Here is a 17,233-nt window from a genome sequence, read left to right as displayed (position 1 = left end):
TTTAGAATCAGAGTGAAAATTCGATTCTTTTGATGTATCTTTTAGCATCAAAATTCCGTTTTTTAGAGTTCCGTTTACTATTGAGCCGGGTCGCCCCTTACTACAGTTCTTTACCACGAACTGTTTGAAAAGAAAATAATTCGGTATTTCGGGGCCTCTGACATTATTACTCCTTTGCGGAAGTTAGGATCAAAAGTGAAAAAAGGATTATATTTTTTCTCTGGGTCCCTTTCACCTCTTAGTTCGTTTATTTTCCCGTTAGTTTTCACCTGTTTTCGCTTTATAGTTGTGTTATCTCTTAGCAGTTCTTTCGTTAGTTGAGTTATGGTTGTGGTATATATGTTTTATCGCTCGTATAGTTGTGTTATTTTCAAATTATACTCCATAATAGAGAGGCTCCGAACACCCAGCGTTGTATATCAAGCTCTGAATTTGACGTTTTTTTAACGTGACCAGATTCGTCCTGCGCCCTTTTCATTGAATTTTTTCCCCCATGGCATATTTCTCCAAGGAAAGATCCTCCCACATAGCCCCCTCCCTCAACCCTACCTCCAAAACCAAAAAAATCCCCCTGAAAACGTCTGTACACTTCCCAATAACCATTATTATATGTAAACACTGGTTGAAATTTGTAACTTGCAGCCCCTCCCCCAGGGACTTTGGGGGAGTAAGTCATCCCCAAATACATAGTTATTATGATTTTCGACTATGCTGAACAAAATGGCTATCTCAAAATTTTGATCCGTTGACTTTGGGAAACAAATGAGCGCGGGAGGGGGCCTTGATACCCTCCAATTTTTTTGGTCACTTAAAAAGAGCACTAGAACTTTTCATTTCCGTTAGAATGAGCCCTCTTGCAACATTCTAGGACCACTTGGTCGATACGATGACCCCTGGGAAAAAAAACAAAAACAAACAAATAAACACGCACTCGTGATTTGTCTTCTGGCAAAAAATGCAAAATTCCACATTTTCGTAGATAGGAGCTTGAAACTTCAACAGTAGGGTTCTCTGATACGCTGAATCTGATGGTGTCATTTTTGTTAAGATCCTACGACTTTTAGGGGGTGTTTCCCCCTATTTTCCTAAATGAGGCAAATTTTCTCAGGCTCGTAACTTTTGATGGCTAAGACTAAACTTGATGAAACTTATATATTTAAAATCAGCATTAAAATTCGATTCTTTTGATGTAGCTATTGATATCAAAATTCAATTTTTTAGAGTTTTGGTTACTATTGAGCCGGATCGCTCCTTACTACAGTTCGTTACCACGAACTGTTTGATAGAGAGTGCGTGGTATCAATTCTGGGTAACTACCTTCTTAAAGCTATGACATCGGTAGATTCCAGTATGAGATTTTGAGATAATTTTTTTAGAAAGAATTGAATATTAAAGTAAAGATTCAAAACTGGATAATGTAGAAGATGAAGAAATTATTTAAAGGGAATTGTTTGAAGTAGCAGATTGGGTCTGTGGCGTTAAAGTTAGAAACTTGGAATGTAATATTAGTGGCAATTTTTTAGTCTATTAGAGAAGAGGGAGGGGGGGCTCAAACATTGAGAAAATGGCGTGTACTCCATTGAGAAAAATTAGTAGTAGCGCCCTCTATTTTCAAACGTATATTTTCAAATTCAATGGTCAATTTTTAATAAATATATTGTGTCACTGAAATAAAATAGCAATATCGAACAAAGTAGCTCAGCTTGGAAAGGGTTAGACTGAACACCTAAGTTTCCCTGGTTCACTTTCGGGTTTATCAACTACCTATTTCTTTTTAGTAGCTTCATTATTCATCATGAGCTCTACTATAGATGTCATTTTAGGAAGCTGCTCAGCCTTGTTTTGGGCATAATTTAGTGTTACCATTTGCAACAGCGTGGGAAAAATTTTCTAAATGTGTTCTCCAGAGTCATTCCTTGTCTCTGTTTCTTATTTCTTTAGGATGATTTTATGTATCGTTAAGACATTGTTAAGACTCAAATATTTTCTTTCGTCATTTTAAAATTCAAATATTGACCATGATGTCGCATCGCTTTCTTTCAGTCTTGCTCCTGTTTCTGTTCTATTTGACTGTCATTTTTTTGTATCATCTGTTGTGACTTCTCTCTCTCCGGCTCCACCTTCTCATGAGTATCTCCCCCCCCCCTCAGACTACCTTTTTGCCTGGGACTTTTAAGAATTGGAAAAGTCATTAGTACTAACATTTACATCAAAGTATCGGAGGAGATTTGAGAGAAAATTCAGTCACCATTTCTATTGCTGATGAATAAGCCTTCTATTTCAATATTTGAACAGCGCCCCATTTTAGATGTTTATTCTATGGGAATTTTCTCTCATGTACAAAAAAGCTTCAATGCCTGACAGATGAGGTTGTGTGGGACTCGTTGCAAAATAGTCTCATAACGCGACACTTGTTCAAGTTTGTGCTTCTGCAAAGATTTGGCTTAGCTTGTAGAATTGATGTGGATACCCTCGTAGTAGCAGCGGTAGTTCTGTTAGCCTATATACTAAGAACAAATCAATCGGGAATTAGCAACTAATCCAAGGCAACTCATTTCAGACGTTCCATTTAAGGCTGCATTGAATAGAAATTACAGCTGGAAGGTGCTTTGCAAACCCAATTGCTCCCTATCAGTTTCTGACTCCGATATACCTGATGCTGAATGGCATAATTGAGATGCTGAATGGCATAATTTAAAGTCAAAATATGAGTCTGGTCTGCAATAGTTGTGAAGCTGGCGTCAGTGTTCATTTGAAAGTATTGCGATTATGGTTTCTTTAGTTGATTGAGGGATTATGAGACTGAAGCCAAAGTCGTCTTCCAGTATTGACGGAGTTTGTGGTTTGCATAGCATGCGTGGTGGCTCCTTTCTCGTGCAACATCGAATATTGATCATGTTAATGATGCTTACCCTAGTCATCGTCCCTTCGTCATTTTATTTTGGTGACTAGCTGTTGGGGTGTCCCGGTGTCCCAGTCTGTAATTTGTCTTTGAGTGTCCCGGTCGTCGTTTATATTCCGTGAGTCCCGGTCTGTATATACATTCGGTTTTGAGTTGGTATATGACGAAATAAATTTTTGATTTTTCCTTTTTTTTCTTTTTAGTTTTTTTTTGGTTTTTACCTATTTTTTAGCTTTTTAGTTTTTTTTCTTTTTTCTTTTTAGTTTTTTTGTAGTTTTTACCTTTTTTAGTTTTTTTATTTTTATTTTTTTTTTTAGTTTTCTTTTTTTCCTTTATTTTTCAGTTTTTCCCTTTTTTTTTGTTTTTTTCGTTTTCAGTTTTTAGTTTTTTTTATTAGTTTTTAGTTTTTCTTTTTAGTTTTTTTGCTGTTTTTACCCTATTTTTTTAGTTTTTTTTTCTTTTTTTTTCTTTCTAGTTTTTAGTTTTTTACATTTTTTTAGTTTTTTTTTAGTTTTTTAGCTTTTTTAGTTATTTTAGTAGTTTTTACCTGTTTTTTAGTTTTCTTTCTTTTTTATTTTTTTTTCTTCTTTTGTATTAATGCTAAAGCCAAGGTTCGAATCTGGAACCTCTCAGACATAGATCCTGGAACATAACGCTTTACCAACTCAGCTACTTCGGCTTGAATACATTTACCTTTTAGTTTTTTTTTATTTTTTATTTATTTCTATTTTTTTTAGTTTTCTTTTTCTCCTTTATTTGTCGGTTTTTTTCCTTTTTTTATTTTTTTTCTTTTTCAGTTTTTAGTTTTTTTAGTTTTTTTATTAGTTTTTAGTTTTTTTCTCTTTAGTTTTTTTGTAGTTTTTACCTTTTTTAGCTTTTTTTTAGTTTTTTTTACTTTTTTAGTTTTTAGGTTTTTACCCTTTTTTTATTTTATTTTTAGTTTTTTAGTTTTTTTAGTATTTTCTTTTTAGTTTTTTTGTAGTTTTTATCTTTTTTAGTTTTTTTTCTTCTTTTGTATTAATGCTAAAGCCAAGGTTCGAACCTGGAACCTCTCGGGCCTAGAACCTGGAACATAAAGCTTTACCAACTGAGCTACTGTATTTGTATTTGTATCGGATTATCGACGCTTCTTGACTACTAAGGTCCCTGCGTCGGCCCTGTAGTGCATTCCTGCAGCATGGTTCGATCTCTGGGTCCCATATTACCACGCTAAGGTCAAACCCACTGCGCCAACACAGGTAGTTATATAACTGAGCTACTTCGGCTTGAATACATTCGTTTTTGAATTGGTATGTGATGAAATAATTCAGGAGTCATATGCGGACAGTGACGTCACTCGACACACAGACACACAGACAACTTATTTTTATATATATACTAGCTGTTGGGGTGGCGCTTCGCGCCACCCCAACACCTAGTTGGTGGGGGCGCTTCGCGCCCCCCCCCCCAAGCCCCCCCGCGCGCGTAAGTCGTTACGCGCCATAATAGTTACGCGCCATTGTAGTTGTGTCCCTATGTCCCACCTGTGAATATAGATAGATATATATATATATATATATATATATATGGTTTTAACTACGTAAAACTTGCGAATATACAACATTCTTTGCTGTCCCATTGTCTTTGCATATAAATAGATTGTCAGGTTTACCGACTCTTGAACATGCAACATATAATGGTCCATGGGAAAACAATCTGTATTCAGATCTATACCTCATGATTCTAATGATTGCCCTTGAGCTTTGTTGATGGTGATTGCTAATCGACCATTCCCTGTCCCGGTGTCCCGGTCGTCATTTACATCCCCTGTTTCCCCCGGTGTCCCCGTTGTAGTTGTGTCCCTGTGTCCCGGTCGTCATTTATATTCCCTGTGTCCCGGTCGTTATTTGTATCCCGGTGTCCCGGTCTGTATATACATTCGTTTTTTAGTTTTGTTTTTCTCCTTTATTTTTTTCCTTTTTTTTCTTTTTTAGCTTATTTAGATTTTTAGATTTTTTAGTTTTTTTATTAGTTTTTAGTTTTTTTTTCTTTTTAGTTTTTTTGTCCCGGTCGTCATTTATATCCCCCTGTTTCCCCCGGTGTCCCCGTTGTAGTTGTGTCCCTGTGTCCCGGTCGTCATTTATATTCCCTGTGTCCCGGTCGTCATTTGTATCCCGGTGTACCGGTCTGTATATACATTCGTTTTTTAGTTTTGTTTTTCTCCTTTATTTTTTTCCTTTTTTTTTCTTTTTTAGTTTATTTAGATTTTTAGATTTTTTAGTTTTTTTATTAGTTTTTAGTTTTTTTTTCTTTTTAGTTTTTTTGTAGTTTTTACCTTCTTTTTAGTTTTGTTAATTTTTTTTTTACTTATGTCCTGGTCGTCATTTATACTCCCTGTGTCCCGGTGCTTTGTTGATTGCTAATCGAACATTCCTTTTGTCCTGGTCGCTTTCTCTTTGAGTGTCGTCATTTATTTTTTTCTTTTTTAGTTCTTTTAGTGTTTACCTTTTTTATTTTTTTTTAGTTTTTTAGATGAAAATTTTTTTTAGTTTTTTCCTTTTTTTCTTTTTAGTTTTTTATTGGTTTTTACCTTTATGTTAGCTTATTTTTCAGTTTTTTCCTTTTTTTTTAGTTTTTTTTTATTTTTTATTTTTTTTAGTTTTGTACCTTTTTTTAGTTTTTTTAGTTTTTTTAGTTTTTTTAGTTTTTTTAGTTTTTTAGCTTTTTTACTTTTTTTATTAGTTTTTAGTTTTTTTGTAGTTTTTGCCTTTTTTTAGTTTTTTCAGTTTTTTTTTTTAGTTTTTTATTGGTTTTTACCTTTATTTTAGCTTATTTTTCAGTTTTTTCCTTTTTTTATTTTTTTTTTAGTTTTTAGTTTTTTTAGTTTTTTACCTTTTTTTAGTTTTTTTAGTTTTTTTAGTTTTTTAGCTTTTTTATTTTTTTTATTAGTTTTTAGTTTTTTTTGTAGTTTTTGCCTTTTTTTTAGTTTTTTTAGTTTTTAGCTTTTTTATTAGTTTTTAGTTTTTTTTGTAGTTTTTGCCTTTTTTTAGTTTTTTTAGTTTTTTAGCTTTTTTATTTTTTTTATTAGTTTTTAGTTTTTTTTGTAGTTTTTGCCTTTTTTTAGTTTTTTCAGTTTTGACGTCACCTGATCCAGTTTTTTCAGGTGACGTCACCTGATCCACGATCCACAGATCCACAGACAACTTATTTTTATATATATAGATAGTTTTTTTTTTTACTTATGTCCTGGTCGTCATTTATACTCCCTGTGTCCCGGTGCTTTGTTGATTGCTAATCGAACATTCCTTTTGTCCTGGTCGCTTTCTCTTTGAGTTTCGTCATTTATTTTTTTCTTCTTTAGTTCTTTTAGTTTTTACCTTTTTTAGTTTTTTTTAGTTTTTTAGATGAAATTTTTTTTTAGTTTTTTCCTTTTTTTCTTTTTAGTTTTTTATTGGTTTTTACCTTTATTTTAGCTTATTTTTCAGTTTTTTCCTTTTTTTTAGTTTTTTTTTATTTTTTATTTTTTTTAGTTTTTTACCTTTTTTTAGTTTTTTTAGTTTTTTTAGTTTTTTAGCTTTTTTACTTTTTTTATTAGTTTTAAGTTTTTTTTTGTAGTTTTTGCCTTTTTTTAGTTTTTTCAGTTTTTTTTTTTAGTTTTTTATTGGTTTTTACCTTTATTTTAGCTTATTTTTCAGTTTTTTCCTTTTTTTTTAGTTTTTTTTAGTTTTTAGTTTTTTTAGTTTTTTACCTTTTTTTAGTTTTTTTAGTTTTTTTAGTTTTTTAGCTTTTTTATTTTTTTTATTAGTTTTTAGTTTTTTTTGTAGTTTTTGCCTTTTTTTAGTTTTTTTAGTTTTTTAGCTTTTTTATTAGTTTTTAGTTTTTTTTGTAGTTTTTGCCTTTTTTTAGTTTTTTTTAGTTTTTTAGCTTTTTTATTTTTTTTATTAGTTTTTAGTTTTTTTTGTAGTTTTTGCCTTTTTTTAGTTTTTTCAGTTTTGACGTCACCTGATCCAGTTTTTTCAGGTGACGTCACCTGATCCATCCACAGACAGACAGACAACTTATTTTTATATATATAGATATAGATGTCACATCTATTCCCAAGAAAGACAAAACTGGCGCTTAATTCACTTCGTTTCAGCCAATTGCCAATTCAACGACTCTAAGCAAGCTATTGAATTAATTGTTATAGTTAAACTTGATAGTGAATGTTATACTCCTCCACATCAGTTTGGCTTTGAGCATGAATATGGTTGTCCCGAGGCCCATTTTGCTGTTGCCAACTTGCTCATTGAATGCAATTCAATGCTCTTCACGATTCCCCTTGTTTCTTGAGGGAATTAATGTCTGTCGTCCCTTCGACTCCCTTATCCATTTCAAAATACTTCTTCTTGCTGCTGTTACCAAAACACCCTTTAAGGTACATTTGATATAGACTCACATATCACTGAACTTAATCTCGGTAGCTGTCACCACTAGCTTCAGCTGTCAGCCTCATATATTGATACTGACACCATCGCAACCTGCGTCATCATATAAGTTTACTATAGCTTCCTATGGCCGAAACCTACGATTGTAACACATGATCTAGTATATGATGATGCAGTTTTTTTTGTCAAAAAAGGAATTTATTTTGATTATTATATTTTGTTACTTACAAAAGACACAGTATATAGCAATTTTCTTTAAAGTGAGCCCTTAAACTGATCCCTATGATGTTCCAGTGCCCTGCTAATCGTAAGAGAGATAAGAAAAAGAAAAAGGACACATCAGAGCAACCCAAGCAAAAATGTGATTTTCCTTGTTGTTAAAGCCAGAAGGCTGTAAAATCCATGCATAGAGTTTCCGACCACTGTAATTACATTGGTGCAGTTTCTTTGGATCTGACAGTATGTTTTAGGGGTTTCTGTCTATTTTCATAAACTCTCTTAAATTTGTGTCTAAAATTACATTTTACTATTAAGACCAATTTAGATAATAGTTACCATTCCTGAATTAGCTAGAAATGATCACTCTGTCTCACTTGGCAGTTTAAAAAACACAGTTTGTTTTTAAATTTTTGGCTGCTATGGGCCTGGTTTGTCCAGTGATGCCAATACTATTCCTAGAGGCCCAGCGATTACCTGTCCTATCATATTCAAGTGAAAAAAAACATTATTGTTGTATAGAGTTAGCAAAGGCGTTAACTCTTTCACTCAGTAAAGCATGTGCTTTACATTTCCCGACCAAGATTTCGAGACTTTGTGAAATATTCTATCATTTATTCCATTATAATAATTCACCTATTTTCATCTTAATCGAAGTGGTCTCAAGAATACTATGAAAAGTTTCAGTCATCTTAAGTGTTTATTTTTACAATAATTCGACTACCGTTGCAACAACCATAATAATATTTCACAGAAACAAATTGATAAAGTAATGAAGGAAACTTATTTGTAATTGACGTCATCATATGGTTTCACTATGACGTCATTTATGGCTGTTACCTACAATAATGGCGTCATTCATAATCTTGTATACGAAAATGCAGTTTTTCTTAAAACATTTATATTATTTTAAATATTTTATTTTGTTAGTCACAAAACACGTAGATGTAGAAGTCTTCTTCAAGATGAACCCATAAATAGCTCTATACGATGTTTCAGTTCCCTAATAGCAGCAGAGGAAAAAATGGAAAAAAAGGACACATAACTGTTGCTCATGCAAAAAAGGATTTTCCTGGTTCTTCAAGCCACATAACTGTTAGTTTCCTGTATAGAGTTTAGGTTTTCATTTATGGTGATTCAAATGGTGTTCTTTTTGCTCCGATGTGTTGGCATTTTTCAAGGTTTCAGGTTTTTTTCTAAGTACTCATAAGTTTACTTTTGAAAAGAAATTTTACTATTAAGACTAATTGAACCAGATGAATCACATGAAATTTTACTAAATCAGATGGAAATTGAAATTGCCTCTGACTTGCCATTTTTTTTAAGTGTATTTTTTTATTTTTAGCTTCTCTGGGTGGTGGCTCGTCCTTTACTAGATTAAAACTACCGCTGTATTCATGAAAAGGGTTTAGATAGTTTCAGCATTATGGCTTTATGCGAAATATATTCTGGTGTTGAAATCCGTCTTAAAATCTATTTTTTTGAGGTTAAAGAAGTCAATTTCCAAAGCTAGAAGAAGCCCTGTCTAAAGGGGTGCCCTTTAAGGGGCAGTTATTTCTCCCAGTCTATTTAACAAATTTGGCAAGTCTATTTAACAACTTTGTTGAACCTGAACTGAATACGCTGACTTTTAAATTTTAATTTTTGGGTTTTTAGATTTAACTTTAGCTCATAAAGCAAAAACTTTCTAAACACGAAATTTTGTTGGTATTAGCTTTTTCGTTAAACTCAACCGATCTTAACGACGAGAAGAAGATTTCAAAATATTTTGCTATCAAAATTTTTTTATTATTAAGTAAAAGAATATCATAAATCATCAGATCTTGACCAAAAAGTAAAACAGACTTTTTAAATGACGTTAAAGAGCTTCAATAAGAATTAAAACAAATAGAAATTACCGTATATACGAGCGGATTTGCTACCCTTTAACCACACTCTTTGTGCTAAAATTTCATTAGTTTTCCTACAAGCATTTTTAACCAGAAATATATATCCCATTGGTCTTTGCATTTTTTATTATTTATAAATGACCTTTCAGAACATTAGAATTGAGAATTTTATTTTAAAATAAATTTAAATAGATGAGAATGTTTGATCTCTCAGAATTGTGACAAAAATAAAAAAAAATATTTTTAGACTGCACTTTTCTTAGAAAATCTATTTTTGGAGAATTGTGAAAAATATTCACGCTTAAGTGTAGGAGCTTGTGGGGGGAGGGGGGAAAATGGCACTCTTCTCACATAATTGTTTCGTTTTCAATCTTCAGTTCAGAAAAATGTCCATCTTCCTGCATTTCCAATAACACCAATTCCTCTTTTGTATCGTATGCTGAGGATTTACTAAATAGAAGCTGAACTGCTGAACGAATTCCTGAAATTTTAAAAAATTTGTGATTTGAACACTTAAGCTTTGGCCATGTCTTTTAACACTGGAAATTGTGACTTTCTCGTTTTCAATTTGAGTGAAAGCAGCCACTTCCAATATACGGCTCTTGCTTCCTCTATGGCTCAGCCAGTATAAAGTATAACATATGTTGGCCCTTTTATAGGTTCAACTGTCTCTACCGACCGACAAATTTTGATGAACCATGTTTATCGTAGAATTGCCACTGCAGATGCATCCATGGTAACTGCAGAATTGCCCTTTCACAGATATATTCTTTTATGCCTCACAAAATTCACGGAGGTAGGTTGCGACAGTCGTGCATCATAACAAATCATTTTTATGTCTAACCTACAGAGGAAGTTCTCTACAGACCCCTAAATATATTTCGATACATCAATTTAGAATTCGTCCACACTTAAACGTTTCAGCCCCAAAATGTTATGAGGTAAAGTAGAAGTGAAAGACAATTATAAAGAAATGAAAATGAAGAAAAAGTGTAAATTTAATTCATAAAAGAGTAAGTAAAACAAAATCAAAATTTCAACAATCAAACGGTTCATGGTAACTTATTCTTGACTCACCCAATGAATCATTGTCATAAATACAATTTTAAGCTAATTGCTCTCATTCTGTAAGTGATTCCAAAAGACTTTGAATTTGATATAGGCCAAAAATTATTTTCTTTTGAAAGAATCTATATTGCCTTAATTTTCACCCTCTATTCAGCTAATTTAATGGCGAGATTCCTCACGAAATAAAATGTTCAACACGAGATAAACTGAAGTTCCTCCTTAAGTGTCCAGTCAATTCATTATGGTTCTTTTTTGGCTAATTTTTCTCCATTTTTCAGCCAATTTAATGCAGAGATTCCCCATGAGCTGAAATGTTCAATGCTGAAGTTCCTCATTAAGTGCTCAGGCAGTTCATTATGGCTTTTGGACAGTTTTTCCTTGCAAATAGATAATCAAGATCATATGGAAAACACCAATGGGGAAAAAGGTGCTTGGTGTGAGAAAGAGTCTGTTCTCAAGTTCATATTGAAAAATGAGACTGGCTATTTAGAATATGGACCAATACGAACAACTGTCAATTCAGTTATCAGTTTTGAGCTGGCCATTGGCTGTGTTGCCTCTAGCAGTCAGGATTTAGAGGTTTAATATTTTGTTCCGCTTAGTCTTCGTTTTCTAAAGCTAATTTCTTAGATAATGTTTTGGTTTTAAGAAATCTAATTCAAATGAATGAGATTTTCTGGGAATCTCAATAAATTACTAAACATTCTTTTCCGTCCAGTAAACTAGCAGTGGAACTTTATTTTGGAACACCATTAAATTAAATTATACTCCATAGGCTGCTCAATAGCTTGATATATATTCTTTCTTGTCCAGTAAATTAACATTGGAAGATCATTTTGCAACACTACCAAACATAATTAACTTTTATTTTGATTTTTTATTTGAAATTAAGTATATTCCATAGGATGGTCAATAGCTTGTTAAATATTCTTTCTTGCCCAAAAAACTACCCCTGGTAAATACTTTTGCCATGCTGCCAATATGTGGTCTTTCTTGCCAATTGTTTTAATTAATATTGAATTAGATTTCATAGGAGGTTCACTAGTTCTTTCTTGTCATTAAGATAGTACTTTCAAATAATCATGGAACACAGCCAAAATAGGATTAAAGTGGTCAATTGGTTTGGCTAAAATTGAAATAAATTTTATAGGAGACTCCAAAGTTTAAAAGTATGGAGCACCCATGCTTGACGAACAATATTTGACCGCTATCATCAGTGTTGCTTCCAATATTCTAATCTTAGTTTGCAGACTGATCTTCCTATTCCTCCAAACTTTTTTTAGCTGTGAAAAACACCCCGAGCCTTGGCTCGGGTTGAACCAACTGACAGTGATACTAGTGACTTGGGTTAATTGTACTACAGTTACAGGAGCAAATAGATAAGGCCCCAGGCAGAAATATGGTGTTTTTATTATTAAATTTTAACGTCCAGGTCAGTAGAAATAGTAATATATGGCATACTAGCCTAGGTAAATTTTGCTCAGGAAAAGATACCAGTAATGGCCACAGACTGATGCAATTTTGTCGGCATGACGACCTGGTTATAACTAATATAACCAACCTGGTTTTTTTGTCATGAAATAGCCCATAGATTAACGTGGTATTCACGTGATGGTAAGACTACAAATCATATTGATTATGCTATTGTAAACCAAACACTGGCAGGATGAATACAAGATGCTAGGTTGTAAAGAGTGCTGTTATTGTACTTAGAAGTAAAGTTCACCATCTAGTTGTGTCTATCGTTAATATAAAGCTAAAATTTCGGAATGGTAACTATCTCCTGAGATGTTTTGATGATGGTAGACTCAAGGATGAGTATTTGATAGAAATTTCCAGGAACAGTTTAATACTAAACTGGAGAGTTTAAAATTTGACAATGAAGGAGAGTTTAAAATTTGACAATATAGAAGATGGATAGAATAATTTTAGGAAAACAATTTTTGATTTTGCTTGTTGTGTCTTTGGGAAGAAAATTAACAACGAAGCTAGGAATATAATTGAAAAGGCTTTATGACTAATAGAAAAGAGAAGGGACTTGTACAAGAATTATCCGAGTGACACATCACATGAAAACAAGAGGAATGTAAAGAAAGTGTAGAAGGCATTAAAGTATGAGCTAAAGAGGTGTGAATTAGAGGCCATTGATAAAATTTCCGGAGGATATGGAAGATGCAGATAGACGGCTTAATAGTAAAATATTATACTTATGTGTAAAAAAAATTGAGAAGGAGTAGTCAATCTGGACTTTTACCAGTTAAAGAAAGGAACCACGCCATAATAAGTAATAAAGGAAGATTTAAAGAGATGCGAGTAGAACATTTTGAGAATATGTTAAGCCGAGATAGAACTGCAGGAAAAGATATAGATGAAAATGGAAACGTTTGTGATACCTTTGATGTGAAGGAAAATTTGTTTTGTGAGGAAGAATTAGAGACAGAACTAAAAGGATTAAAAAATCGAAAGGCCTCAGTGGCTGATACTGTGGTAGATGAGTTATTTAAATATGGTGGCTCTGATATGAGAAATAAGTTACCGAAGATTATGAATATGATTTTATAAAAAGTGGAAGTACCTAGAGATTTTAAGAAACTAAACACTGTATAAGAAAGGTGATAAGAGTGAGTTTGGTGATTATTGAGGTATTGGCCTGGTCTCTGTATTTGTCAAATTACTTAGTAACATGGCACTTTTTAGACTGAAAGATGATGTATAAAAAGTGATAAGCGAAGGTAAGTGCGGTTTGAGAAAGTATAGAGGATGTGTCAACCAAATTTTTAATCTTAGGTCAATAGCCGAGAAGTTCCTGTATTATCAAATACATTTGGTTCTCAGTTTTATAGATTATAATCAAGCGTTGATTCTGCTGATAGAAGAGTGTTAGTGAAGGTCTTATCTTTTTATTGTATATCAGACAAATACGTTAATGTGATTAGTGCTATGTACGAGATTAACACTGCTGAGGATGGGGTTGGACATGAGGTTAGTAGATGCTTTTGTATTAAATCAGGAGTTAAGAAGGGTTTTGTTTAATCCCCCTTTATATGATCATTTTGATGGACTTTGTCTTAAGTTTACCATAGACAGGAAATGGGAGAAGACGGAATCGAATGCGGAGGAAAAACTTCTTGGACTTCAATTATGCTGAGGATTTAAGCATCCTAGATGAAAGTGTGAGCAAAATTAATGACATTTTAGAGGTTTTGTAGCTTCAAGGTGCTAGAATAGGTTTGAATATAAATGTTAAATAGGTTAGGTCACTAAGGCTGAGAATAAGTGAAGATGAAAATGTGACTTTGGCAGCGAAAAGATTGATCAGGTGAACAACTTCACTTACCTTGGTAGTGTAATTAGTGGTAGTAGTGAAATTATAGAGTATTAGGGAGCAGTAGAGATGTTAAAAGCAGAAAAGCTAAGGATCAGGGTGTTTTTCACAGTTGAAAAAAGTTTGGAAGAATAGCAAGATAAGTCTGCAAATCAAGCTACAATGATGCAAGTGGCCAGAAATCGTTCTCTTTTCCAAAGATATCGTCTGCGGATTATTCTGGGTACCTAGCTGACTGACCGTATTTCAAACAGTAGGCTGTACGAAAAGTGCGGTTCATCCTGCTTTCTAGGGCTATAATGAGATACATTTTGAGATGGCTAGGGCACGTTGTGCTTATGAAAGGTTATATATTGCCAAAGATCTTCCTTTTCGGCCAACCGACTAGGGCAACACGAAAGCCTCTCATCCACCGTTGGTGTTGGAGGACGTTATAGAGAAAGATTTAAGGGAAACGGGAACTTCATAGGACGGGGGTAAAGAGGGAAGCTTTGAATAAATTGGGATGGAGGAGGGGTGTGCGTAGCTGGGTTGATCTCAGGTAAGTTGGTGCTGCGATGAGTTGTTAGTAGTAGTAGTAGTATTTTTCGGCGGGAATATTCCAAGGAGTAAAATGAAGGGTCATAACAGCCAAATAACACAACAGCAAAGTATCACAAGATTTACAAACGTATCACAAGTATCACAAGTATTACAAGTTTCACAAGATGTGGAATCACAAGATTTGTTAAGCTGAGGATAGACATAACTCCTCAACATTGATTGGACTTGTTGCATCTCAAGCCAGACAATGTACTATGTTACATGGGCAACCTCATGAGATTTACACAGACAAGAATATTAGAATACCTGGGACTCGCTGTCTGGATCAGAAAAAAGAGCTAGAAACCCTATTCCATCCTCCAGTAACAACTAGCAGGAACGTGATGCAGGAGAAAACCAAGGAATGTGTTCATAAATAATGCCAAAAGGATATATTTAATAGAAAGCTGTCAATAAAAACTCACTCTGAAGACATTCTGGTACGACATGCTCAAGTGACGTATAATATGGGTTTAAAAAAAAATATATATGTATAAGGATACGAGATGTACATTTAAGAGTTTAAGATAATCCATTGTCCGCTCTTTTATTTTAGGCTTTATGGATGTAATAAGATTAGAGGTTTTTTGTTGCCAAGGAGGCTAACACTAGGGGTAGAAATTCAGTATTCAGCACTACTATCATCTGAGTCGTGCATTGAAATATTCGGATTACTTGCGAATCACTGGATTACTAGCCCCACTCAAAGATAATTTATTATTTATTCTCATTGCATTCATTAGCCAGTGTGGATCATTTCATAATTGTGCTTATTGAGAACTTCTCAGTGGATATACCTCTTTCATTTAATTGTTTTTTGACTGATGCCGAGCCGTGAGTGAAATTTGCTTATCATGGACAATTGGAATACCAGTACGCTTTATTATTCCCAGTTTTGAATTTTTTTCAGCACAATTTCGATGAGGGGTTGGACCATCAGTCTATTGTGAAATACGCTAGAGATTTTTTCCCGCATGAAGATGTTCTTGGAGCTAAGAAACTTTTATATAGCAATTGCTTCCTAGATGAGCCTATACCTCGTCGTTCGGGATCCAGTGTTAAGAATAGTCCATTGTCGGACATTATCGCTACTCTTTCTCGCTGCTCTGCAGAAAATATTGATATTCCAGAGTTCGTGATCAAATCCCCCTCTGAAGTCCCTAGCATTCCGGCGTCAGCTTATTCTATCCTTACCGCCAAAGTCAACCAGTGCCTTGATCAGTTAAAATCGCTTGCTCACCTCAATAGTCCAACAACGTCTATTAATAGTTCTTCGGTCTCAGATAGTAAGGGTATCAATCACAAACCCTCGTACGCCGTTGTTCTTAAATATCCGCCTCCAGAACTAAGAGACCCCGTTTCTCGCAAGAAAAAGCTTGATTCTTTCGCCGGACATGACGGTATTGTGTCGGTAAAGTCCGTTCCAGTAAGGAAAAGATGGGTTGTTGTTACGCGGGATAAAGTTTCCGCCAATTCTCTTGCCGCATCTGCTGTTGCGAGCTATCCAAATATTTTTGCTAAAGTGATTGATCGCAAACCTCTTGGAGTAATTAGGGGACTTCCCGATAGTGTTTCTAGCAGTATACTCATCTCCGTTATTCCTGGTCTTGTTGAGGCCAGCCAGATCGGCTCTTCTCATACATTCCGTTTAGAGTTCCTTGATTCCGCTGCACTAAAATCTGCCATCGCTACAGGTCTGCGCTTGGGTTACGAGTCTTTTAAAATATCGGAATACAAGGAATTGCCCAGACGGTGTCTTAGATGCCAAAGTATCCATCATTCGTTAGCTCACTGCCCATGTGCCTCGAATGAGATGAAGTGCTCTAAATGTTCTGGATGCCATTCCAATACTAAAGACAATCCTTGCTTAGAGGCTCCGAAATGTGCCAACTGCGGCGAAGCTCATGTTTCCTATAGTATGAATTGCCCATTGATAAAACGCGCTCTGAACTCTGCTCCAAAATGAGCCAAGCCACTATTTTAAGTTTTGCTTCTCTTAATATTAACGGCACAAAAGACAAAGACTTGTTAATTAATGAATTATTAGTCCATGACATAGTGTTCTTGCAAGAACATCTTTTGACCAAATCAAACATTTCTAGCCTGAAGCGATCTTCTGTCCACCATTTCTTTTCGCAAGAGGCCAAGAAAACTAGAGGCCGCCCTTCCGGTGGCCTAGCAATTTTTTTCCGTTCCCCGTCAAAGCCCTCTGTGATTCATTGTGATGATAACATCTTAGCGATTCAATGTGACAGTACCGCCTTTATAAACGTTTACTTACCTTGCGATCGACATTCTATAGCATCGTTCACATCTTTCGCTAAATTTTGCTCCAGTTTAAAGTCTCTACTCGAAAGTCTACGTTTGAAAGACCTAAATTGGGTTTTAGCTGGTGACCTTAACTGTGACATTCTTGGTACCTCCGATAGATCAATCCTCTTGCTAGAATCCCTTCCTAGCATATATCACGTCGCAGTTAAGAGCCTCCCATTCACGTATATTCATAACAGAGGCTGTTCAAAATCGAACCTGGATCACGTAATCTCTTCCAGTTCCAGCTTAATATCATCGATTGTCAGGGTGGACGAAGAGAAGATTGACGACGATCACCTTATTCTTAGCTGTAATTTGTCCTGTGAGCTATCTGGCAAAATACTTTCGGCTCAGCCAAAGTGGCATACGAAGTTGAATTGGGATCGTGCTAATGTACCACTATACCTTGCTACGCTAACTGCTTTACTCTCGACCATAAAAGTGCCATATCACCTGCTGCAAACGTCAGTTTCCTCGCCTTCAAGTACAGTTGACCTAAATTTCTATTATTGTCAAATCGTCCATTGCCTTA

General features: G+C 34.4%; 1 protein-coding gene across 3 annotated transcripts in view; it reads left to right on the top strand.

Moving 5' to 3' along the window:
• The window catches only part of LOC136035685 (reelin-like), a 538,294-nt gene that overhangs the window by 128,949 nt on the left and 392,112 nt on the right, over nt 1-17,233 (top strand). For all 3 annotated transcript variants that reach the window (XM_065717615.1, XM_065717614.1, XM_065717616.1), the window contains exon 12: nt 10,760-11,060. In XM_065717615.1, the coding sequence (XP_065573687.1) occupies nt 10,760-11,060 (301 nt within the window). The remainder of the gene's footprint in view (nt 1-10,759; nt 11,061-17,233) is intronic.

This window comes from Artemia franciscana, chromosome 14 (genome assembly GCF_032884065.1).
Source record: "Artemia franciscana chromosome 14, ASM3288406v1, whole genome shotgun sequence".
In the NCBI taxonomy this organism is placed as follows: Eukaryota; Metazoa; Arthropoda; class Branchiopoda; order Anostraca; family Artemiidae; genus Artemia; species Artemia franciscana.
This window is presented reverse-complemented; position numbering and strand designations above follow the sequence as displayed.